This window comes from Quercus robur, chromosome 6 (genome assembly GCF_932294415.1).
Source record: "Quercus robur chromosome 6, dhQueRobu3.1, whole genome shotgun sequence".
Lineage (NCBI taxonomy): Eukaryota > Viridiplantae > Streptophyta > Magnoliopsida > Fagales > Fagaceae > Quercus > Quercus robur.
This window is the reverse complement of record NC_065539.1, coordinates 25,825,924-25,852,278: the sequence shown is the minus strand read 5'-3', so window position 1 is coordinate 25,852,278 and position 26,355 is coordinate 25,825,924. Positions and strand designations below refer to the sequence as shown.

The 26,355-nt window shown below is 35.7% G+C and overlaps 2 protein-coding genes across 2 annotated transcripts; one reads left to right on the top strand and one right to left on the bottom strand.

The window, feature by feature from the left end:
* Positions 1 to 292: 292 nt before the first annotated feature.
* On the bottom strand, positions 293 to 4,859 carry LOC126733384 (probable aldo-keto reductase 2). Its single transcript, XM_050436684.1, has 5 exons — positions 4,542 to 4,859; positions 4,277 to 4,477; positions 2,203 to 2,375; positions 2,022 to 2,124; positions 293 to 1,064 (listed from the first exon to the last, which is right to left on the bottom strand). Exons 1-5 carry the CDS (start codon positions 4,758 to 4,760, stop codon positions 726 to 728), a joined length of 1,035 nt encoding a protein of 344 aa, XP_050292641.1. The 5' UTR covers positions 4,761 to 4,859; the 3' UTR covers positions 293 to 725.
* Positions 4,860 to 9,129: 4,270 nt separating this feature from the next.
* LOC126733380 (phosphoglucan, water dikinase, chloroplastic) lies at positions 9,130 to 25,323 on the top strand. The gene is made up of 19 exons (XM_050436655.1): positions 9,130 to 9,419; positions 9,712 to 10,333; positions 13,727 to 13,813; positions 13,893 to 14,024; positions 15,129 to 15,254; positions 15,340 to 15,518; positions 15,823 to 15,907; positions 16,669 to 16,833; positions 16,920 to 16,972; positions 17,588 to 17,796; positions 17,930 to 18,048; positions 18,344 to 18,414; positions 18,579 to 18,696; positions 20,919 to 21,005; positions 21,114 to 21,200; positions 21,290 to 21,366; positions 21,523 to 21,688; positions 21,778 to 21,889; positions 24,102 to 25,323. Exons 1-19 carry the CDS (start codon positions 9,217 to 9,219, stop codon positions 25,004 to 25,006), a joined length of 3,603 nt encoding a protein of 1,200 aa, XP_050292612.1. The 5' UTR covers positions 9,130 to 9,216; the 3' UTR covers positions 25,007 to 25,323.
* The last annotated feature ends 1,032 nt before the right edge of the window (positions 25,324 to 26,355 follow it).

The window sequence follows — 26,355 nt, the reverse complement described above, 5'->3', positions numbered from 1 at the left end:
TGCCAGTCCACAGGGCTAGGCTACCATAGCCGCTGATCCATGATTGGAGTGCCGATAATGTCCGATCATCGAACCTATGATTCCAATAGCTGAACCACCGGTTTTGGTAATTGGCATTTAAAAAAATTTACATGTCATGCAAAATACCTAAAAATATTTGTGAAATCATTTTACAGCAAAACAAACAGAGGGTAAGTGCATTCTTTTAATTCATGTCAAACTTTAAGCTTACTTTTGCAAACATTCTCTACAAGACTACAGCAATAAAATTTTCCATACAAGATCTGAATAGTGAAGCATGAACCAAATATTTATCTACTAATTTCATGAAATTGAACATAATAAATGGGTTAATTATAACTATTAACCCAAAATTATGAATCATTTACAATATGCCCACTTCCAAATTTGCATTCCACACCATAATTTGAGATTAATTTATAATATCCATCCCAAGAACTGAATTGAGGTCCCAATTAAGAGTTTAGTCGGAATCTATCCACCCTAAACAATAAAAATTCCACAATTGACTCCTGAGCACTGAATTAGGGTGATGATAACAAAATTTCGAAGTTTAGGTGTACACAATAAAGGCCCCTATAGTTTAGGAAGGAGATACTTATTTTCTGAGCAGTCAAATGCTCAACACACTTCATCAATGACATTGAAAAAATCCATGAGGTTTCCAAGTGGTACTGAGACAGAATGAAAGGCTTGTGCAGTGCTTACAAAGCTTTCCATGAAGAAAGTGGTGGAGTTTCAGAAATCTTCCAAGTTGAAGCGCCTTCTGCATATCTGTCACCCTTAACGTCATTCTCGGAAGCAAATGATTCAATTTCAGCAATTTCTTCTGGTGTTAGTCTGACAGACAGTGCTCCAATGTTCTGGTTGAAGTTTTGAATCTTGGTGGTTCCTGGTATGGGACACACGTCCTTCCCTTGGTGATGAACCCAGGCCAATGCTAGCTGTGATGTGGTGCATCCCTTCCTCGTTGCTATTTCATTAACACGCTCAAATATGGTCTTGTTATGCTCCAGATTTTCAGGTTGGAACCTGGGTAAAAACTGCAAGCATTGCATACATATATCATTTAAATTCTGAGTTCACTGCATAATAAATGAAAATCACTATAACACTACATATTTATAAAGACTGATGTCACTGCAGATAATTTGAAGGAAGTAGTGTTGTGCATAAAAGCAACGATGAACATACACCTCAAACAATTTCTATGGCTATAGCCTCATTCTTCAAGTCTCCAGGCATCCATGCTACCATATGCCTGTCAATTGAGGCAGGCTATGCTTACTTTGTTCAGGTCATTAGCATGATGTGCCATTGAAGTATGTGCAAATATATATTAAAACGACTGATGTGATCAAACCAGCAGAGTCCAGCCTCCAAACTTTCATAAATGACCATAGACAACTTATGTAGGTTACAGAAAATACTTAATTACATCTCTTATGATCAACAAAATAGCAGGAATCAATTAATCTATATCCATTTCATGAAAACAAGCTTTCTGTAAAACCAAAAGGAGTTGATAGGAAAATATTCAACTCCTGGCAATATCTTTTTATTTCAGGTGTAATGAGTTAGGAGGAGATGAAAACATCGAAGAAAGGAACCAAATATTCTGATGGGTGACATGAGAAATTGAGGTGAGCTAGGGTTATGCAAATACATAATGAACACGAGATATTTGCACTACAAAGATTTCAGCCAATATTTAGGCATAGAAAATCATTTGTTAAGAAAAATTAGGACTATTTCTATTTGGATATTATTACCACAGAAGAAAATTTTGGGCATAAGTCAAGTTTTAGATAGAATGATGACTACTGTATGGTTAAGAGAAACAGGAAAGCAAACTGAATAATTATCTAAGCCAATGGTTTCTTGCAAGGAAATAAAATCTTGGAATATTCATATATATCACTGATGATGCTATAAAGGTGTCATTCTTATTGTATACTCAATTGAATTTGAAGCTCAACAGTTGTGGTAGATTCACAAACCTTACGAACATCATTGTCCGTCAGATTTTCAACAACCTTAGGCCCTGAAGTAAAGAATCCCCGTCCTAGAGGACTGTATGAAACAATCCCAATGCCCAGTTCCCTGCACAATGAGGACAAAATTAAATTTTGAATCTTAATTATTCAATACCTTAATATGCAATTGTAATTGACACCTCACCTGCAAGTAGGAATTATTTCTTCCTCCACATCCCTAGACCACAAAGACCACTCTAGCTGCACAGCAGTTATGGGATGAACCGCATGTGCTCTTCTAATTGTTGAGGCAGAGGCCTCAGATAGACCTATGTACTTGATTTTACCCTCTTCAACAAGTTTCTTGAGTTCCCCAACCTTATAATATATAGAAGAGAAGAATTAGGGGAAGCTCAACAGCAAGCTTCTTCAAAGATGCATAATGGGACACTAATTAAGGTACAATAGTGGCAACGAATGTAACCGCTAAGTTAGCATAAAAAAAGATAGCTGTAACATAACCATTCTACAAACAACAGCCTTTTTCTATGTACTTAGACTAATTTAGAATACAAGAATGGTGAATTACAAGGCTCGCCAGTCATTATTTGACAAGCATTACAGTTTAACTTATCAAGAAAAGCAGGACAATATAGGCTCATGAGTACATGATCTTTAACAAATGGTAGTTCCATTTTTCACATATTTCATAAATAATCATAAAAGAACTGAATGATGGTAGTTACTTAGATGATGGCTTCACTTTGCATAGAATTCATAGACTATCCTAAATTTCAAGAATATATTTTGGAAATCCTAAATCCAGTATATATTAGAAATGAAATCAGACATGTCCCATGCACATCCTAAATTTCAAAAATATATTCTGAAAATTGATTAATCTGGAATTTGCCTAGGATGCAGTCCAAAACATTTTGGATGTGGAAATATAAATATGAAGAGGGTGAAAATGATTTCTTGTAGCCTCATTCCTCATTACATAATCAGAGAGAGAAAGAGGAACCCTCATTAATTTTATTCTTTATTCAGTTCAATTGAGTTTTTTGTTTCTTAAAAAAAAAAAAATGTTTGAAACTTTGGTTGCCTCATTTTGATGAATTGATTGAAGTAAAACAAATGAGGTGAGCCTTAATTGGTTTGCTTTTGGCCCACAAAGTAATTGATGTTATATCCCTTATGACAACAAAGTCATACCAAGATATTCATTCATTGCTGTAAAACCATCATGGAAGAGTAACATAAGTTTTCAGCCCTTACAAAATGAACTAGTCATAGAGTCAAGTGAGAAAATGAAGTAATCAAAGAGGCAAGAAGATAATTTTAAATGTTTCCACCTCCACAAGTACAGAGTGGTGAAGGAAATCCATGTAGCATTTCCTGTTTAGAAGGTAGCAAGTAAAAGGCTTAGAGTAATATGCATGGGGGAGTAGTATTCCAAGATGAGAGTGAAAATGATTTTTCTTTTTTCTTTTTTTTCTGAAAGAGATTCCTCACAATTTGGATCTTCAGTCAAATGATCTTAATATCGTATTTCAAGGATATATATGATATGACTCTTAGACTCTAACCCTACGTTTGGATGGTGGGAGATGTGGGAGAGTAGAGGAGAGGGGAAAAACATTCCGCCTACTTTTCTCCTCCCCTCATAGAATATTCCGGCCATTTTCCCCTCGTCTCTCCTCCCATATCATCCATTCCAAATATACAGTAAAAGAGAATTTATCAAAAGAAAATAAATCGAAAGATTAACATTGGATAGGACTCAAAACAGATTCAGAACAAGCTGTTCAAAAAAGTATCAAGAAATTAAATGATATACAAAGACAATAAGCTAAATATCATATAAATGCATGACAAGAATGGATTTCTCTACTCCTAACATTGTGAGGTCAATCCTGAATCAAATGCAAATTCTCTGTTTCCACTAATTCTTGTATAATAAAGTCCAATTAAACCAATTTTACAAATCAACAGAGTTAGACTTAAAAAAAAAAAAAATCCCAATTAAATAGTTTGGGCTAAATGAATACCTTCCCGTTTTTAATTAAAGTATCAATGCTCCATAAATGGCAAGGATGGTCTCAAATCTCAAGGTTTTAAGTCCAACGTTCCTCGTTGTGTTGGAATGAACAATTAATATATATTAACGTAAACATGTGGGAGTTATAAGTATCTTCCACAAATATATATATATATGTATATGTGACTGTGAATATATATAATGCTAATTGAGGAGGTAAGAATTAACTTAAACTAACCGTGACTTCAATGGGAACACGGGTGTCTATGCGATGCTGGTAATAGAGATCAATAGAGTGAACATCAAGGCGCTTCAAGCTGGCCTCACAAGCCTCTCTCACATAAGCTGGATCACCACGGATCACTCTCTTCCCATCCACAACCGTAACACCGAACTTTGTTGCCAATTCTACCTTCTCTCTTAGCCCTCCCTTCAAAGCCTGTAAGAAAGCAATGGTAACAGTAAAGAAAAGAAAGTGAGAGAGAGAGAGTATTAATAATTACCTTTCCAAGGAGGATTTCGTTGAAGAAGGGGCCATACATGTCAGAAGTATCGAGGAAGGTGACACCAGTGTGGATGGCATGATGAATGAGAGAGATCATGTCTTGTTCGGGCTTTGGAGGGCCATACCAACCGGACATGCCCATGCATCCTAAACCTTGCGCTGACACTTCCAGTCCCTGTGAACCCAGCCTTATCCTTCCAATTCCTGCGGAGGCCATCTTTCTTCAACAACTATTATTAATTAGTTTTAGCTGCAGAATGAATGAATGAATGTGTTTCTTCTCTCTGCCCCCTGTATTTGAACTCGTCGATTGAATTTGAGTGGCTTTATTTATTTATTTTCTGAATTTTGAAACTTCAAAATCCAACCACCCACTGCTACAATTATGGAACTGCTGCCGTGCGTAAGGACATACGACAGGTAGCAATAATAAAAATAAAGTCACCGTTGGCTTTTTCACGTCTAAAATGAAGATATTAAAAAAGAGTTTTACTGTGTGATTTAATTTTCACATTTTATTTAATTAAGCACAGTTGCCTTTTAATGTTAAAAATGAAGATATTAAAAAGAGTTTTGTTATGCGATTTAGGATCTGTTTAGATAGAACTTATTTTGCTGAAATTGAAAACTGAAAACACTATAGTAAAATAATTTTTAAATATGTAAATAGTACCGTGGGACCCATTTTTAATGAAAAAGTTACTGAAAAATGAAATTTATGGGTCCCGTACATTGTTCACGGACCCATAAAACTGATAAAAGATTTTGTCTTGAGGTTGATCGTAAAACCTCAGTGTGTTTTTTCCTTTGGTGTTAACCATAGGTTTTTCACATTGTCAACAAATCATTATATTCTTTATATTTTCCACACTTTATATTATGGTGATTTGTTGGTGTGGTTTTTAACAAAAATCCATTAACTATCATAATTCATAACTGGTTAAATTTAATAAATTGACTAAAATTTGATAATAACAACCGATGAGGTCTAAACTATAACTTCTTAATTAGTATTAGAGCGGGTTAACTCTAGTTTAGGTATTAATCACTAAGTTGATCATTGACCCCTCTTGTCATAGATAAGTCTAAATCTAGGAGAGACTCCAGTGGTAAAAAGTAGGCTTTTGTAGCCTCTTATAAGAGCGGTGACTCCCCTAAGAGTGACCATGATAAATTGGATAAAGTGTTGACCTTAAAGAAGCCTATAATAAGATTAATAGGAAATGTATTACTATGATATAAAGTCAAAAAGATTTGAGACTAAACTTGATGAATCTAACAAGTTAATTGAAAAATATAAGAAAATTGCTTAACAATCCTTAAAAAAAATTAAAATGAGATTGAAAATATCAAGGAGGACTTAACAGTTAAATTTAAAGAGATTAAAGAGTTGGTAGACAAATTCAAATCTAAGAATCAGTCCCTTAAGGTAAAGGTCAATGACTTGGAAGAAGAGCTAGTTGATTCTAATGCCAAACTAGAAAAGTGTCTAGTACCTAGCTTGATGTAGAGCCCAATTCTAAATCTATACCAACTAAGCCTTCTAACTTATTCCTCCATTTAAAAGGAATCATAAAACCTTTAGATGAATCTTAGGTTATAAAACCCATCTCTAGAACCCTCCTAGGTCGCAAGGTATATTTGAGTTTGTACCCACACATCACCACTGTAGTGTTGTTGGTCATATCGGACCAAATTGTCCATTGCTCATACAAGAGTCTAAGTCATCACCATTCTTATGAGACATATCCATATTTTGCTCTAATGAAGGTTTAAAAACCATTTAAGAGAGATGATATAATATCTTTTATTTATTTATTTAGGTGTCTAGGTATAGTGTGTGTGTGTGTGTGTGTGTGTGTGTGTATAGTGCAATAAAATAAAAGGGTAGAGGGGATGTGCAAGAAATTAAATGAGATGAAAATAAATTAAAAGGGGATGGGGATTGCTTGAAAGTAAATGGGATGACATAAAATTAAAAGACAATAACAGTAAATTTTCTAGATGCCTAGGTGAGCTGAGATTTCTTCCTCTAAAGGGTACTTCCCATACATAGCCTAGGAGATGGTCCAATACCCATCTAGGGAAACAAACACAACAATATAAATCAACAACAATAATATGAACATTGAAATAAAGAGATAGATATATACACAATATATACAAGAGCATAGAAAGTAAAGCAAATATGAACAAGAAGCAAGATAAAAGAAAGATTTTATACATATGGAGAATGATGATTACAATATAATAAAAAGGGTGTGATGTGTGTAGTTGTTAAGAAACTAACCCATCCCTATAGCCTTACCCACAAAAATTACAACAAAAATGGATGGAGCATTTTTTTTGTGTGGGTTTCCTATGGAGAGAGAGGAGAGAGAAACTTTTTTTGGTTGTTGAATTTCTAAAGGTATTTTTCCAGAACTTTCTTACTATTTTCTAATTTTTCTCACTTTTTTCTCTCTATTTCATTATTTTCTCTACCTACTTCCTATTTTTCTCCATGATTTTTCTCAAAAATTGGGGGGGGGGGGGGGGGGGGGGGGGGGGAGGGGGGTATTTATAGGGGAATGAGGAAAATGGAAGGCTAGCATTAGTGTAATAGGATACACTAGTGCTAGCATCCCACTTTTGCCACCTCATTAGCCTTTTTCTTCTTTTTCTAATTTCTGTCCTGATCTTCACGCTGCTGTTTGGAGGACATTCCAAGCCCCGTTTTCTTCAACTTTTATATGCATTGAAAGCTCTGTATGTCTAGTTTCCAACAATCCTAGCCTTGCTTGATTTGGAGCTACAGTAGGAAGGTGACACAAAAGTAAAAAAATCCTGTGACATTTTTTCTTGAAAAATTCATATCTTCCAATCCAAAGTAGATATCGTCAATCCCTTTTGATGAAAATTAGTTGTTCTTCAAGATGGTCCAAACTGCTTGTTCTAGTTCTTGCCCAATTGGTATAGTTTATTATGCAAAGTCGGGCAAAAACTACCAATTTTCCTTAAAAAAAAAAAAAAAACAGTGAAGTTTTTATAAGGGTTTTTAGTATTTTGGTGATATTTCATCCGTTTTAACTCTGATTTTGGCCCGTAAACTATCATTTTGAAGGGAAAAATATACTCTACAAGATTGTCTGAAATTCAACATGATCAAACGGTTAGATTAAAAAGTCAATTTTTTTACCATACCCGGTTAGGGTTTTGGTCTTAATTGCTGTAAAATGGATTTTTCAATCATTGTGACTTTTTGATTCACTATTCAAACATTTTGTACTTATTTTTACTCTTTTTGGCTTTGAAATTCATGATTTTGCACATTTTTCAATTTTTTTAGTCTTTGTTTTAACGCGTGAAGACGATATCAACAACTCCTCTTGGTCTTCTCTCAAGCTCCATAATTATTTTGATGCAGATTGGGCAGGTGATCTGATTGGCTGGTATTCCATCACAGGTTTTTGCTTCTTGTTGGGCATTTTTCTTGTCTCCTGGCATAGCAAGAAGTAAGACGTGGTTTTCCATTCTAGTATCGAGGTTGTACTGTGCCCTTGCTAACACTACTGTTGAACTTGTCTGGCTTCGATGGCTATTGACTGATATGGATGCTTCGCAACCCACTAACACTTCCCTCTATTATGATAATTTCAGTGCTATCTACATTGCTCATAATGATGTCTTCCATGAATGCACCAAGCACATTGAGATCAATTGCCACATCACTCGCCATCATCTCAAGAAAGACAATCTCTAGTTGTACTCCGTCTCCTCTGCCGACTAATTAGCTAATATCTTCACTAAGACTCACTCGCTTAGTCGTCTTTGAGATCTTATATCTAAACTCTAGTTGGCTTTCTTCTTGCCACCTCGAGTTTGAGGGAAAATGTTAGTATATAGCTTAGTCTAGCCTAACCTATCAGACTTAGCCTAGTATACAATATTTACAGTATACTCATATTACTTTACTTTACACATACTATACCTATATAGGACTCTCTATTATACAATATTATACACATAGAATATACATAATATCCTACATATTCAATATCTCTCTCTTTCTCTCACTTTATATTCTTAACAATTGGCTTGATTCTCGTTGAGTCTGTGACTCTGTGTAGCCTTACTTTGTTGGACATGTTGTAATTTCATTGAATTGGTATCTAGAGCATCCCTGATTAACATGTTCAATTTTTGTAGTCAGTTCTTGACTATTGACTGTTGATGTATGGTCATGTCCGTAGTTCATACCTTCTATTTTAATTGTTTCTTTTGTTTTCTTAATCGAAAAAAGTGGCATTTGATGAGTCGGAAGAAAAGACGGAGAGATTTATTATTAAAAACATAGTCGGCTGTAGAGATTTTTAAGTGGACAGTCAGTGAGTGAATGCTTCGATAGATGCTCATACGTAGGCGAGATATTATTAGCGAACACAGTCTCAGATCCGTAGAATGATCGTTTACGAGTTACGACAAATGATATTAAAAAATAAATAAAAAACTTCCCTTCGTACACGTGGCGTATACACGCCCCACCGCGATCCACTATCAAATCTTCACTCTCCAGCAGGCTTCAGTGCTTGTCCTTCTCCTTCGAGTACAAGTTGCTCCCCAAACTCAAACTCAAACTCAAACTCAAACTCACCTCTCTTCTTCTAGTTCTAGTTCTAGTCTACAGCTTAGCAATGGATTCTTTGCGTGTTCCCTTGCATTTTTCTTTTTCTTCCTCACGAAGTGATCTTCCTCGCAAGCAATTCCATTCCCACTTCCACTTCCTTTCCAATTTCTCTTTCTGCAGTTCCCGAATTTCTCTCCCTCTCAACATGGACGTTTCGAAACGCTCTTCTCCAATCATCGTCTGTGGCGTTTCGTCTACCCAAACCGCCAGGTTCTTCATCTTTTACTTCTCTGTTTGGTTGCTGTCACTGTGATTATAAATTTATTTTTTAGTGATTGAAATGAACACAATTACTACAAAGTAAATTGGATCGATCGAACTAAGTAATTATGATTAACAACTAGGAACTTGATTAAACTAAATCAAAGAGCACAACATGAAAGCTTACTTGAATCTGATTGAAGATCACTAGAATTAGAATAATAAGATAAACTTATAAAAAAAAAAAAAAAAAAAAAAAAAAACCCAGAATTATACATTTTTCATGTTCGATTTTTGGCAGAGAGGAGGAGAAGAAAAAGAATAAAAAGAAGATGAAGTCTAAGCCAGGACATGGGAAGGTACGGTTGAATGTTAGGCTGGATCACCAAGTTAAATTTGGAGAGCATGTTGTGATTTTGGGATCAGCCAAAGAATTGGGATCTTGGAAGAAGAATGTTGTGCTGAATTGGACGGAAAATGGATGGGTATGCCAGTTGGAATTGCAAGGAGGAGAGTCTGTGGAGTTTAAGTTTGTGATTGTTGGCAAGGGCAAGAGTGTGGTGTGGGAAAGTGGGGATAACCGTGTCGTGAAGTTGCCTAAGGGAGGGAGTTTTGGGATGGTTTGTAAATGGAATGAAACAGGGGAGGCTGTGGAGTTACTGCCTTTGAGCTTTGGGGAAAATGAGGAGAAGGAGGAAGTGGATTTTGGTGATAATGGGTCTGCTATTACTACTGCTGCTAGTCCTTTGGAAGTGAAGGCGAGTCCGTTTGTCGGGCAATGGCAGGGGAAATCTGCGTCTTTCATGCAATCGAATGAGCATCGAAATCGGGAATCAGATAGAAGATGGGACACTTCTGGTCTTGAAGGCTTGGCTCTCAAGTTAGTTGAAGGTGATCGAAGTGCAAGGAATTGGCGGAAAAAGGTACTGCTATTGATAGTGCTTCTTCCTACATTTAGATTGATGGGAATTTTTTATAATAGCTATATGTTACATTCCACATATTATTTGTTTCTTTATGTATGTTGTCTTTTTGGTATTTAGCTGTTTTGTTTGCAAAATTGATCTCAGTGTTAGCAGCAGTAGTTTCTAGAATATAAATAACTATTTATAATGCCTTCAGTTATTAATTTGTAGGCTATATTGACAGAGTGATTATTCAGTACTTTGAGAGTACAACACGGTACTCCGTCCTCTCACATAATAGTGAGTCCTAGTAATAAAATTTATGGGGGATCCGCCATTCATGTGAGCGGAGGGAGTATCATGCCACTTTACTTCGGGAGTGCCTAATAATTTTTCAGTTGGACATCAATATAATACAAATAAAAGGCATGTATAATGTCTATATATTGCATGGTTGTTGTGCTGCTCTATCATTAGTATGAGATAAATAATTATTGGGTGGCACCCAATAAAGGTTGATGGGACATCATCTGTTTTCATTTACTTTGGTTAGGTTATTTATTGATCCAAATCATTCATATAGATCTACAAACCATAAAGATGGAAAATCTTTTACATTTTGTATTAATTAGTAGAACCAAATGGTTGATAACTTGATATCTTAACAAATGCTTGAATGGTGAATAACATTGTGCATGTGTATACACACATATGCACAAACACAGGTAAAAAATTGGAAAGAAGCACTGAATGACTATTTTTCAGGTTGTTATAACTTTAGATATAACATCCTTAATCTATTGAATAATTTTAAGTTGTTAGGGAAATCTAGTAAAGTAGGAAAGAATATATATATATATATATTTTTTGATAAGTAATAAAGATTCATTGATATTAAAAAGAGAGAGACACCCAAGTACACAGGGAGTATACAGGGGTGAACATATCAAAAATGAACATTACAAAAATCAAGTAAATCCAAAATAGACAAAAAAGGATGGTTTCTCCACACAGAGAACCAGTCCAATAAAGTTCTAAAAAATAGAAGCTTGAGGTCAGGGATGGAACGCTTATTGTCTTCAAAACACCTACTATTTCTCTCCTTCCAAATACACCACATCAAACAATGAGGAACAACCATCCATATATCTCCATTACGATGGTGACCAAATCGACCTTGCCAGCAAGCAAATAGCCCAACAATAGACATTGGCATAACCTAATAAACTCCAAATAAACCAAACAACATATCCCACAACTCCAAAGCAACCAGGCAATGAAGGAATAGATGGTCAACAGTTTCACAATTACACTTGCACACGTAACACCAATCCAAAATGCAAACCTTTCTTTTCCTTAAATTGTCAATTGTTAGACATTTCCCCAAGGCAGCGGTCCATACAAAGAAAGCCACTCTAGAGGGAATCTTCTGCTTCTAAATGCTTTTTCAAGGGAAAAACTGCTCACTATGGCGAACTAGAGTATGCACTAACCGTGAACCCCTTACTCTTACAAGGCAGCCAACATCTCTTATCCTCCCCGATCCCCTTTACAGGAGTGCTATAAATGGTATTGATGAAGCTCTTGAAAGCTTCCAATTCCCTATTATGCACATCCCTACAAAAATGTATCTCCCAATGGAGGACTCCATTGGTGTACCTCATAAGATCCGCCACACTTGCCTCTTTTCTATGACAAATCCTAAATAATTCAAGATAGTGGTCAGCGAGAGAAGAAGATCCACACCAACTATCTAGCCAAAATTGCACTTTTGATCCATCTCCAATTTCATACAGAATAAACCAAGATAAAGAGTGTCACCCCCTTCTAATATTTTTCCACAAACTGACTCCATGTGGAGCAGAGGAAGAGCTAGAACACCAACCACCCCAATTACAACCATACTTCACCTCTATCACTTGACGCCATAAAGCATCCCTTTCTTGCCCAAATCTCCATAACCACTTCCCTAATAAAGCTACATTGAAAGTTCTCAGGTTCCTAATCCCCAACCCACCTGAAGTAAGTGGAGTACACACCGTAGACCAATCAACCAGATGAAATTTGGGCTCATCTCCTAGGCCACCCCACAAAAAGTCCCACTGAAGTCTAGCAATTCGGTTGGCCACTGAAGCAGGAATAGGGAATAAAGAAAGAAAGTAAGTAGGAAGATTTGAGAGAGTGGCAATTCCCTATTATACAGCATCCCTATTGTTGTTGTTGTTGTTTGCTCAGTTGTGGTGTTCATGTCATCTAATCTAATCCAAACGCAATTTAGATTATGTTAGTATTGAAGTGGAAAGAAGTACCTAACTCCTATTTTCATGTTGTTATAAATTATATATAACAACATGAATAGTTTAACTTGTTAGAGAAACCGATTCAAGTAGATAAGAATATATGATTTCCTATCAATCTTGATTGGGCAATGCCCTATTATAGGGTATCCCCTATTGTTATTGTTGCTCAGTTGTGTTGTTTGTGGTATATAATAGAATAGTATTATCCAGTGAGGGCATATGGTTGGAGGATGCAGCTAAGATTCAAGAGGAATTCTTGAGGAAATTTCAAGCTATTTTTTCCCCACCTGATAGAAGGGAATGGCAGAACCTTGGTTTTGTGTTGCAGGGGCTCCCTATCCCTATGCTTACCTTTGAACAGAAGCAGTTCTTAGGCCATTTACAGAAGGGGAAGTTGCTGAGGCAGTGAGTCAAATAGGTGCTGGGAAAGCCCTTGGACCTGTAGGGATACCAGCCTTATTTTATCAGAGCTGCTGGAGCATAACTGTATGAGCTGTTAGGAAAGGATGAATTTAATCCATTAACCAATATTCTCACACTTCCCTCACATGTGGGTCCAGACTCCTCAATAAGTAGGGCCCAACACGTAAACTTTCAACTTTTAAAATGGGAGGTAGAGTGGAGAAAAACTCCAAACTTAGGATTACTTATTCTAATATCATGATAAATTACCACTTGTCCCAAAAAAATTAAGATGTTAGGAAATCATTTTAACCAATAATCTAAAAAATAATGTTTTACTTCAGTAGTCCCATAATCAACGTTGTCCTTTTTGATTTGTGTTAAAATGAATGTCCAAAGCACTAATGATTTTATTTTCCACATTGCCCTTAATCATAAAATTAAAACCAAACAATGTGTCTACCTTTCAACTGTTAGAGCATTTAAAAAGGGTAATTTCAAAAAGATACCATCAAGAGTGTGAGTTGTCATCAGAATTTTTGCTCTCTCTCTTCGTGTTTGTCAAAACAGGAAACTCATTAGGTGACAGAGGGAGTATTTTATTTTTATTTAATAGGTGATAGAGGGAGTTTATTGTCCAATTCTTTGCTTAACTTCATGAAATAACATCTCTTTTTATTCTTGCTTGCTTTCCCTTTTATTGATGAAGCTTGAAGTTGTATGTGAGCTATTAGTTGAAAGTTTACAAACTGATGATCGGTTGGAGGCTCTCATATATTCAGCCATATATCTGAAGGTTATCTCTGATACTTTGGTTCTGCTTCTATCTTCAAGTTAATACTTGCATGCTTTTCTTATATCTTCTTCTTATGCAGTGGATAAACATAGGGCAAATTCCTTGCTTTGAAGATGGAGGTCATCACCGGCCAAACAGGCATGCTGAGATATCCAGGCTTATATTTCGTGAATTGGAACGAGTTTCTTGTGGGAAAAATATTTCACCTCAGGTGTTCTACCATTTTATTTGACATGGATATGGAATAATGATTTCTCTTTGTAGTTTACTACACTCTTATATGTGTCAATTGGTAAAGGTTGGTATGCCGTTATTATTGTAGATACTGATCTGTGATGCACATACTAGAACTCTCAATCTTTTTGGATGTCTTAAACTGCAACATTCAAGTCTTTTTCTTCTCATCTCACAAGTGTTCCATTAAGTTCAATATTTATGTTAAGTATAATGTTGAGTTGGATAATATTAAAAAAGGAATTGATATTTGATCTTGCAACTTTATCTTTCTTAGTTACAATTGCCTTCATTTAACATCTAAACGGGCTCACTTGCCTCCCCATTTCTGAATGCTGGCTCACTTGAAGTTAAGATGAAGTTCATCTTTATAAGCGGTGTGATGACTTTTTTCCCCCCTTAGTGCCGCCCATGAACCTTGATCTTCTTTAGCAACAAAATAAGTCAACAAGTCTAGGGAGAGTCAGTTCATGGTTATATGTGCTTGATGTGGGGGCCTTGAATTTCAGCAATTTGATATCTGAAGAACTTGGTCTGTTGTTTTCAATAAATTCCATGTTATAAAAAAGTTGATAGAGGTACTTTCCTTCTAATTTGACTTAAGAATACCATGTATAGTTGCTTAAAAAGCTTCAGCAGTTCTTGCTTTACACATCAATCCTGGAGCTCAGACATACAAGGGCTCAGAACAAGGAAACAAAAGCTGTTTCAAATCTCAATTATAGTCAGGAAAATATGTTTCTTAGATGTGTTGCCCACCCTAAAACTGCTTATGCCTTTAGTCATTGATCACTGTGCTAGGACTTCATTGGCTTGGGAATCCATTATTTAGAATGAAGTGCTGTAGGATAAGCCCAAAGTATTTCTAAATTCATTTTTGTGACCCCCCTTCACCACCCCCCCCCCCCCCCCCCCCACAAAAAAAAAAGAAGAAGAAGAAGAAGAGGAATAATGACCTTTATCTAGTAGGCTGCTTAACAAATGCCTTGCTATTTCAAAAGATGCATGATACATATTTATTTGTTTTATGTTTATGCTTCTTTTGTCTCTCTCAGTTAATGGCTTTTCTTCTGTTGTTCAGGAAGTACTTGTTATCCGCAAGATTCATCCATGTCTGCCTTCTTTTAAGGCAGAATTTACTGCATCTGTTCCTCTAACTCGTATTAGAGATATTGCTCATCGGAATGATATCCCTCATGACCTCAAGGTTATTCTTTGCTGAGCTTGCATGGATTTTCTTTGTAATAATATGATCTGCTAATTCTATTGGTTTTTTATTTTTCAAATTCCAGCAAGAAATAAAGCACACAATACAAAACAAGCTTCACCGTAATGCGGGCCCAGAAGATTTGGTTGCTACAGAAGCTATGCTTGCAAGAATTACCCAAAACCCTGGAGAATATAATGAAGCGTTTGTGGAGCAGTTCAAAATTTTTCATAAAGAACTCAAAGATTTCTTCAATGCTGGAAGGTTTGATATGAAGTTAAAAGTTCACATTAAATTATATACACCTCCCATTGCCCGAAAGCTTTCATGACACATTTACAACAGTTTTGAATATTAGTTCTGCATCCCCAGACCAAAACTCACCTAACCTAATTTACTTATAATATATGAACAGTTTACTTTGGTATAATTATATGACTTGTCCCAACTTCCAAGTTCAAAATTTTTGAGCTGGAGAGTACTCCAATATAAAGTTTGTGCTTTGAATGTAATTGCAACATTCTAAATTGGTTGGTTAGTCATCCATTTATGACTGAGCTTTTTGCAGCCTCACCGAACAACTAGAATCAATCAGTGAATCAATGGATGAGCGTGGCCTTCCTGCTCTGACGTTGTTTTTGGAGTGCAAAAAGGTGGATCTTCATTTTTAGATCTTCTTAATTTTCATCTGTTGAGGTCATGTATTTTTATAGCCAGAAACTGAGATGTGAATCTGAACATACAAGGTGTTGCTACATAACTACATCTTGATTGTAAACTCAATAGCTGATGCAGCCAAGGATAAGAGTCAAGTTGCTATATGTAGAACGATTTTCAGTTTTGTCAACTTAGAAATCTTCATTTGTAGCACCAACGTGTGAAGTGCAATTGAAGCACAGCTTATATTGTTTTGAATGTCTAGTCATAAGTATTCTAGGTTTAAATAAGATTTTAATTTGGATTTTTGGATCTTTTTATGCATTCATGCTTGCTCTGTTACTTATGTTTCTGAGAAGTCTCTCCAGAAACATTCTAGCAGGGGAGACAAGACCAAGGGAAGATGATCTTTCTGCTTATATATGTAACTATAGCAATCTGATTTACTATTCTACAAAGTCATCAGTTCTGAACCACAAAAAAGAAAAAAGAAAAAACAGGAAAAAAAAAGAAAAGAGTAAAAAGAAGAAATCATGAGCAATGGTCATCAAAGCAAGCACAAAGTTGTGCTTTCCACTTTTTCTACTTAATAGTACTTGTCTGATCTCCCCCACCCCCTCCCAAAAACAACTCCTACCTTTATTTTTGAGCTGATTTTATATCAATATATCCATTTTGTTAAGGGTTAATTAGTTATAGTTTTTTGGCATCTGATCTTAAGTGGCAAATTTTATTTATTTATTTATTTATTTTTCAGAATTTGGATGCTGTTGAAGCAAGTAGTTCTTCAGAAAACATTGCCATTGACCTGTTATTCAAAACCATGCAATCTTTGAATGCTCTCAGAGAAATAATTGTAAAGAGTCTTGAAAGCGGTCTTAGAAATGATGCCCCTGATGCTGCGATAGCTATGCGTCAAAAGGTGAGGTGGTGAGATCATTTTTCTTTGTTGCAGCATTTAGCTATGTTGAAATTTTACCGTTCTCTCTCTTTCTCTTGGGAGGACAGTGGCGACTGTGTGAGATCGGGTTAGAGGACTATTCATTTGTTCTTTTAAGCAGGTATGTAGAATTCTGGGATTTCTTGTTATGGAGGACATAAGCACATTTTTTTAATGTTTATAATGGCATGTTATTCATTCCAATAAATCTGAAACACTATTCCTTTGAACCATTTGGCATGTTGGAAACTTGTCAAGATAGTCTCTGTCAACATGTGTTGGACATCTTTTAAGATTATTACAATAGAGTTTGTATTTATTTACTTCAAGAGTATGCTGAATGATGGTTACCTTTCTATTTTTATATTTTTATTTTTAAATGACTGAAAATTGCTTTTAAAATATACGATCAGACAGACCCTTACTGTAAAATTTTGGAAACTGTTTAAAAATACCGTTTGTCATTTTTAGTTTCATCAATGTTGTTCTTTGATTGTTTCATATTAATTTGAAATTTAAATACAGTTAAAATATATTTGGTCAGAATATGAGACATATAAACACAGATACATGTGCATCAAGTGTTTAAGCTGGCAAAGGAATGCCATGACTGGAGTAGTAATTAAAACCCATGTACTATATCACTATAAATTGTCACAAAAAATTTATTATCTTATCTTTGTTAATCAATACTTCCTGGATTAAAAGCCTTGCTGACACTCATTGATTTGAATAGATTCCTCAATGTGCTTGAAACTGTGGGAGGGGCTCATTGGCTGGCAAAGAGTGTGGAAGCTGGGAATATAAACTCTTGGAATGATCCTCTTGGTGCACTTGTTGTTGGCATTCATCAGTTAGGATTATCTGGTTGGAAGCCAGAGGAATCTGCTGCCATTGAAAATGAACTTCTTGCCTGGAGAGAGAGAGGTCTCTCTGAAAGGGAAGGTGCCATCATCTTCATTTTGCTTTAGTTCTTTATTGTATGATTAATATAATACAATATTTAGGCTTGCATCAAAATTCATAACCTGGGTCTCTTCTCCCCCCCCCCCCCCCCAAAAAAAAATGAATAATAAAGGAAGTGAAGATGGCAAGATGATCTGGGCATTAAGGCTTAAAGCTACTCTTGATAGAGCCAGGAGGCTAACTGAAGAATATTCTGAAACGCTTCTTCAAATATTCCCTCAAAAAGTCCAGGTAAGAAAGGAAAAAGAAAAGAATTTGCTTTTCTTTTAGGTTGAAAATATCTATGTATTGTATTATTAAAGATTCAAAACCTGCATATGGGTCTTCTTGGATGATGACTTTGTAAAATACTATTTTTCTTGTGTGTTAGAATTATGAACTGCAGAGGTAATTCTTTTTAATGTTTTGTGATGCTAAATTACCACAATTTGAGAAAAAAAAAATGGCAAAACCATCTCAGTAAGTGATGCTAAACTTCAAAATGAAGTGACCTGAAGTTCATAACATTATCTCATGGCACTTGCAGATGCTAGGAAAAGCTTTTGGAATCCCTGAGAACAGTGTAAGGACATATGCTGAAGCTGAGATTCGTGCTGGGTATGACAACTTTGTTTTAAATATTTTGGAAAAAAATTCTATTTATCTGTAGGCTAATACGGTTTGCAGATTTATCTAATGTTAGTTTTCTAGACCTTATGATTAATGAATTGATTATCTAACTAGTATTCTTCTCTAACTTCTACTGGCAATGTCATCTGTAGTGTAATTTTTCAGGTTTCAAAACTATGTACCCTTCTTTTAAAAGCTGTTAGAAGCACAGTTGGTTCTCAAGGTTGGGATGTTCTTGTTCCAGGAGCTGCTCTGGGAACATTAGTTCAGGTAACCTCAATTTCCTTGATTGAAATAGCATCAAATACTAGGTTGTCCAGGCCTCCCCTAAACACCCCCCCCCCCCCCCCCCCCAAAAAAAAGAAAAAAGAAAAAATAAATAAAGTAAAGAAAGAAATTTCAAGGTTGATGTTCAAATTGCCTCTGATTTGGTTGATTTTTGTTCTAACTTGCAACTTGTAAAACTTTTTGAGGTCTGTACCCTTCATTTAAAAGCTGTTAGAAACACACTTGGTTCTCAGAGTTGGGATGTTCTTGTTCTGGGAACATTAGTTTGCAGTAAATTGCGTCTTTACCCTATATAGGCTATAAAGCAATTGAATAGGCCTTTAAAGAAATTTCTGTCTGCTAAAGTCAAAATGAAATAGAGAATAGGCCTTTAAAGAAATTTCTGTCTGCTAAAATCAAAATGAAATAGAGAATATTGTAGAGAAGGTGGAAGCAAAGAAAGAGAGAACAAGAACACAAGGGAATTACGTGGTTTGGCCCCTTGGCCTACATCCACGGGACGAGCACAAAGGGCTACGTTTTCTCATATATATTTCTTGATAGTACATTACAATGGAATCCATATTTATGATGGAGATTACACATAAAAGTCAATGATAATCACTTATCCATTTCCCCCCTCATGCATGGGCCCTGATTTCCCCTTAATAATTGAGGCCTAACATGTGAGAATTATAACTTTCTAAATGGGAGATAAGAGTGGAGATCTAATTCGAATTCAGGATTACTTACTTTGATACCATGTAAACCAGAGATTTGGCTTAGGGTAAAAAACTTATTAACCCTAATACTATCTGTTATTTATACTACCCTCATAACACATCTTAAGTGATCATCTTTTTATTAATAGGGACCACCCTTGTCTTTAATAAAATTTCCTCATTGAATACTAACTTTCCCTGTATTTCTACTTATCTATCTTAACATTTTCATTTCATCTATACTCATTTTATAAACATGTTTCTTAATAGCCCAACATTTTGTACCATGAAGTATAACTAGTCTTATAACAGTCGTATAGAATTATACCTATTACTTAATAGGTATTCTACATTTAAACAATATTTCTGATAGGCTTTTCCACTTTATCCACCCAGTTCTTACCCTTTGATTCTCATCCTTTTCAATCTCTCCATCCTTATGAATTATTGATCCAAAAGATCAAAAGCACTCACTCTTTGGTATCTATGGACCATCAAGTCTTACAACCCCTTTATCTTTATTTCTATTTTTATTTAATTTATATTCCATTTACTTTGCTTTAGGTTCTACTTAGCTGAAAACCTTAGATTCTAAAGTATCTCTTCAAATTTCTAACTTGACACTAGCTCAACATCAAGTTTCATCTACTAAAACTATATCATTTGGGAATGGGATACACCAAGGGACTTTCACTTGAATCAATCTAGTGAGCTCATCCATGACTAGTGTAAAGAGATACGGATTTAATGTTGATCCTCGATGCAAGCCTATAGTGATAGAAAACTCACTTGTGATGCCTCTACTTGGTCTCAACCTTTTGTCCGAAGATAGCTTCAAAATAAAACCCACATTTTAAGAAGAAAATCTGGTTTGGATCTACCCAAAATATTAAGGTCTGATCAACAAATAGTAGATGAGTAACCACCAATGAATCAGTGTCAACATTTCTCATGATGGAACCCCAATGCCCCCTTCCCCTTTATTAACATTTTAGTAAGTGCTTCCATAACAATAACAAAAATAACAGGAGAAAGGATCCCCTGCCATAAACCCTTCAAACTCACAAATAAACCAGATAGACTTATGTCTAACTAAAATTGAAAAGTGAATTGTAGATAAACAAAAAGAAATCCATCTCCATTCTTCCCAAATCGGACCGCTCTACATGTATAATATAAAATATATTTACAAAAATATATCCACCTCCATTCTTCCAAAATCGGACTGCTCTACATGTATAATATAAACTATCAATGTACATGGTCAGAAGCTTTCTCCAAATCCAATTTGCTTGAATCATGGCCATTTTATTTCAAATTATTTGCTTCACACAAACTGATGAAGCTATTATTTCTTGTTATATATATATGTGTGTGTGCATGTCTGGTGCTATAAACTCTCTTAAGATGCTTAAGTCAGCTTGTTGCCTGTCATTTTGCTCTGTACCCTGGCCAATAGTTCATGACACTGTTACCCATTAACACTGGAATACTTGACTTCAGGTTGAAAGCATTGTACCTGGTTCATTACCATCTTCAGTTGAAGGACCTGTTATTCTTGTTGTCAACAAAGCTGATGGAGATGAGGAGGTTTAAAAATGCTATATCTCACTAACACTTATTTTTTGTATATCATCACATCATAATACATAGCATCAAGGGTGTAGACATTTAAACTTACAGTTGAATATCTACCAGGTAACGGCTGCTGGGAGCAACATAGTAGGAGTTATACTTCTGCAAGAGCTTCCTCACTTATCTCATCTTGGTGTTAGGGCCCGACAAGCAAGTCTCTTCTCACTAAGCATGTCATATTTCTTACAAGATGTTGAATGAAAATATGTTGATAAATTTTTTTTTATTGGTAATTATAGGAGAAGGTTGTCTTCGTGACATGTGAAGATGATGAGAAAGTTGCTGATATAAAAAAATTTACTGGAAAATCTGTGAGGTTATTTGTCTGGAATCTTTCTTTTTTATCTAAAATTAGTATTTTTGTTGAATTAATCTATAAGTTTTTGAAATTCCACTGTTATTGATGAGCTGCATCATGTGATTTCATGATTGTACTTTTTCTTTTTGTTTCTGCATTTGTGGAATTTTACAGGTTAGAAGCATCCTCAACTGGTGTTAACCTATTTCCATCTACACCAAATAATAGCATTAGCGATTTTGCTGGGAAAGCTCTAGCAGGTAATGGTTCACCCAGGGTTGAATCCCCAGTACCTCATGAGCCTTCCTGGTCTGCTGTCAAGGCCCCTGACTCCAATCAGGTGTGATATTGTTTATTTATTATTCTGGATTCCTCAACTCAAAATGTCAGATGCTTTGATGAAGTGATAATAGCTGTATCTTTATCCAGGGTTCTTTTACTGGAGGAGTTTTACTGCTTGCTGATGCAGATGCACAGAATTCAGGTGCAAAGGCAGCCGCTTGTGGTCGCTTAGCTTCTTTATCAGCTGTTTCTGAGAAAGGTAACATATGTGGTGTCAGGATTGCATCTTTTCTCTTTTTCTCCCTAGAAGAAAATCCTTAACAACATGAGTGTCTTATGAAAATTTATCCTTCCTAATGGCCATAATATGAGCATTATAGTTGTCTCCTTGTTTTCAAACTATTTACTTAATTTGTCTCCTTTTTGAACTATTTATTGATTGGTTTATGGTGATGCTAATTTTGTAAAATTTTGTTGAGGTACTTCTGGATTGCAAGCTTATCTTAGTTAACAGGAAATCAAATGATGGGTCCGGCTCACCTCCCATTTAAAAGCCGCCCATTCTCTCCCATTTTAATACTGATGAACATATGGCAAATACACAATCCAAGGGTAAAAACAAATCCATGTCAAATACATTTATTTCTTCTAATTTCGTTCTTTCTTTCTCTCTACAACAAGACTTCCCCCGCTTATTTGCATCTCTCTCTCTCTCCCCCAAAATCACTGTCATCACCTGATCAAAGGTGCCAAGATCAGAGCTTTCCGGAGAAGAAGGGGTCAATGCTCTTATTAATCAATGATAGAGAGAATAATTAATAATACCCACTGTCAATGTTACCACAGAATTGGTCATAACATTAACATCTAATTGAAAAAACAATTCAAAAGATTTCACAAAATCAAAAAATTCCACAACCTGAAAAGCAATAAAAAATACAGTTTGATCAGATTAAAGAAATTATAAAAATAATAATAAAAAAAAAAAAAAAAAAAAAGCGCAAAGAAACCCAAAATGGAAAAGATGTGAGTCTGTGCTTGGGCAATTTATATCATTCATGGCATGTTGGACAAGGACCTGAGTGTTGTGCAGTCCAAGAGAAGGTGGAGTTAAGGACAACAATGACTACATACCTACCTCCCTCGCACAGTATAGCTTGCTTGGTTTCCCATAAAGCCTCAAGGATCTTTCACTCTTTTTAATTTCCTAACCCAGTGTCCCGTTTTGCCCCTTCTTCTCTGGCAAGCTTTGATTTCGATGCCTCTGAAGCTTAGGCAGCGTTGGTAATGGGGAAGGAGAGAGAGGCTAAGAAGAGGAGAAAGGCTTGTTGGGAAGTGCAGAAAGAGACAAATTAGGAGAGAATTTTATTTGGCATGCCTTCTTTGTAACCTTTAGATTGTGTATTTGCCATGTGTTGTTCATCAGTATTAAAATGAGAGAGAATGGGAGACTTTTAAATGGGAGGGAAGCCAGATCCTTAAATGATATGTTCATGTGGATTTGCAGAACCATCATGTATGTATAATCCCTTGATAGCTACATTCAATGCGGAAAACATGATATTCAGTTGTAATTATTTATACATAATGTTTAGAATATCATGTACTCTTGGAAAGTAGTCATGGCCTCAAAGTTGCATTTTAAAACATGATATACTTTGTCTGTTTTTCCCCAAAACTTGATCTAATGTTGATGGCTTAACTTCTGTTCATCATGCTTATTGAATTATGGAGAATAATGCCATTACCTGTACTTCCTATTAACCCATGATATCAGAACCATTGCATGGGCACATTATATAATATGTGAAATTTCCATGGGGAATTTAGTCGTACATGGACATCATATATCCAGAGAGAAAAAAAAATTCATTTCAATCTCTTGTTGTTGCGTGCACATCATAGATGGGGGAGGAAGTGACACTAAGCCATATGACCATTAGCAATAGAAACTTCAATGTTATTTCAAAGAATATGCAAAAAGAAATGCTCCTATATCAATATCATTAGTAATTTTTTATTTTTTTGGCTGAATTCCTATACCATTAGTTGTGCTCAAAGTTTTGTGTATTGATTTATAATTACCTCTAAATGTAATGTAGACCACACTAGAACCATGACCTTACTTGATCATGATCTGTTTTATATACCACATTAGAACCACTAAGATTTTAATAGGTGCCCATCCATAATGTCTGGATCTTGCACCTTGACAGCTTGCTACCACAACATTATTTGAAGCCAATGTTATGGACACTACCTTGACTGGTTTGCTAAATAGAGTTACATGAAACCTTAAAAATATAATTTCAACAAGCGGCATTAGAGCATAGCTAGAGAAAAAATTGCTGGGCACACTATTTCATAAAATGGAGGACTAGTTATTGATTCTCATTAATAGAAAATTTTGGTTAATTTCTTGTCTCTAATGTTTTGCTAAGCTTCTCATGGATTTCTTTTTTTAAAAACAGTATACAGTGATCAAGGGGTGCCGGCTTCATTTCATGTCCCAGCAGGGGCAGTGATACCTTTTGGGTCAATGGAATTGGCATTAGAGCAAAGCAAATCTGTTGAAACATTCAGGTCTCTCCTAGAACAGATTGAAACAGCTAAACTGGAAGGTGGTGAACTTGACAAACTCTGCTGGAAATTACAGGAACTGATCTCATCCCTAAAACCCCCAAAAGACATCATTGATAGCATAGGGAGAATATTTCCAGGCAATGTGCGCTTAATTGTTCGTTCAAGTGCCAATGTTGAGGACTTGGCTGGAATGTCAGCTGCTGGACTTTATGACTCAATTCCCAATGTTTGTCCTTCAAATCCAACAGTTTTTGGAAATGCTGTTAGCCGAGTATGGGCTTCGTTATACACTCGGAGAGCAGTTCTAAGCCGAAGAACTGCTGGTGTGCCTCAGAATGAAACTACTATGGCAGTTCTGGTGCAAGAAATGCTTTCACCAGACCTATCCTTTGTACTCCACACACTTAGCCCAACAGACCATGATCATAGTTCTGTTGAGGCTGAGATTGCTTCAGGCCTTGGTGAAACTCTGGCCTCAGGTACCCGTGGAACACCATGGCGTCTATCCTCTGGGAAGTTTGATGGCCTGGTGCAAACGCTGGCATTTGCGAATTTCAGTGAGGAGCTTCTCATACTGGGTGCAGGTCCTGCTGATGGGGAAGTTAGCCATTTGACTGTAGACTACAGCAAAAAGCCATTGACGGTTGATCCAATTTACCGTAGGCAGCTTGGTCAGCGCCTTTGTGCAGTCGGGTTTTTCCTTGAACAGAAGTTTGGCTGTCCGCAGGATGTGGAAGGATGTGTTGTTGGCAAAGATATCTACATTGTCCAGACACGGCCACAACCTCAGTAAAAGCGTCTCTTTTCCAGACTCAGTGCTCGCTTTTAAAGTGGCACTTTGAGATCAGGCACTATTGATCTTTGCCAATGTAAATGATAGCTGCCGTTTGGAACACTTATCCATATATGTGCACTAGAACACAGTTGTATTTGCGATCTTGAGCAACTCAGTGGAAGTGTGGATTTTGTATGCTTGGTGCTGATAGCTCAGATGTGTACGAAGTGTGGCTTTTGTATGCTTGGTGCTGATAACTCAGATGTGTACAAGTTCCGAAGATGTAAACACACAGCTTTTTTGCTTAAAAAGTCTAAAAGAGATAAGAGTGGGAATATCTGTTGTTGCATGGAAACACATAAATGCCTTCTTTTCAGTTCATTTTTCATTGAAATGCTTGGCAAAATAACTTCCACAACCACAAATAATGTTTTTGGACGTGACAGTGTTTCACAATACTAATGTTTCATTTTCTCCCCCCCAAAACTCATGATAGCGGAGGTGTTACGAGTTTCTCTTTGGGAATCTGCATATTCAAAATTGGGCACTCCGCACTAGCTTTTGTTCTTTTAGCTCACAACCGGGGCACTCAAAAATACACAAGATTCTCGAAAAAAAAAATACACATACAAGAAGAACACCACAAAAACTTAAAACATAGGAAAAATAATAAATTATAATTTTTGTCCTTGAAATTTTGTGTAACTATGATTTTTATTCCTCAAATTTAAAATTTTTTTATAGGTTAGATCTCCAAAATTTCCAAAACGGGAAAATTCAGTCCCTCCATCTACATTTTTGTTTACATAACATGATCAACGCGATCTGAAGTTCCCATTTTTTAAGGGCCAAATCGAACAAACCACATGTCTATTAACCACAGGTCTAATAAGGTGAGTCCTTATCCTATACATTCGTTTTTTATATTAAAAATCTCATGTGAAAGATAAAAATATTGGGAAATTGCAGTGAATCTCTTTATATATAGGGGCATTTAGTTTGCTTGATGTTACATCAAAGTGTAATGTTACATTATTATAATCTTTTATTCATGTAATCATATTACCTTAATGTGACATTAAGGTGTTTGGTTCATTAAATTACATTTCAATCATAACCCAAGAATATAACATTCATGTAATTGATTCATAAACATTCTTAAAAAAAAAAAAATTATAATATATATATATATATATATATATATATATATATATGAGATGGGTTCAAGTTACACCTGGTGTAACTTCACAAGAGTTACACTTTTTTTGAACCATTGATTACTATTAGATCTAAGGGTCAAAAAACACTCATAGTAATGTCATTATTACTCCCTAGAAATTAGTGATTTAGGCATTAACTCTTATTAT

Excerpts from the sequence above, each read along its gene's own strand:
- LOC126733380 (XM_050436655.1), top strand. The coding sequence starts at position 9,217 with ATGGATTCTTTGCGTGTTCCCTTGCATTTTTCTTTTTCTTCCTCACGA. Across the intron at positions 17,797-17,929 it reads AGGTCTCTCTGAAAGGGAAG|GAAGTGAAGATGGCAAGATG; the intron begins GTGCCATCATCT and ends TGAATAATAAAG. Across the intron at positions 18,415-18,578 it reads GAAGCTGAGATTCGTGCTGG|TGTAATTTTTCAGGTTTCAA; the intron begins GTATGACAACTT and ends TGTCATCTGTAG.
- LOC126733384 (XM_050436684.1), bottom strand. The coding sequence starts at position 4,760 with ATGGCCTCCGCAGGAATTGGAAGGATAAGGCTGGGTTCACAGGGACTG. Across the intron at positions 4,478-4,541 it reads ACGAAATCCTCCTTGGAAAG|GCTTTGAAGGGAGGGCTAAG; the intron begins GTAATTATTAAT and ends GCTTTCTTACAG. Across the intron at positions 2,376-4,276 it reads GTGTTCCCATTGAAGTCACG|GTTGGGGAACTCAAGAAACT; the intron begins GTTAGTTTAAGT and ends ATATATTATAAG.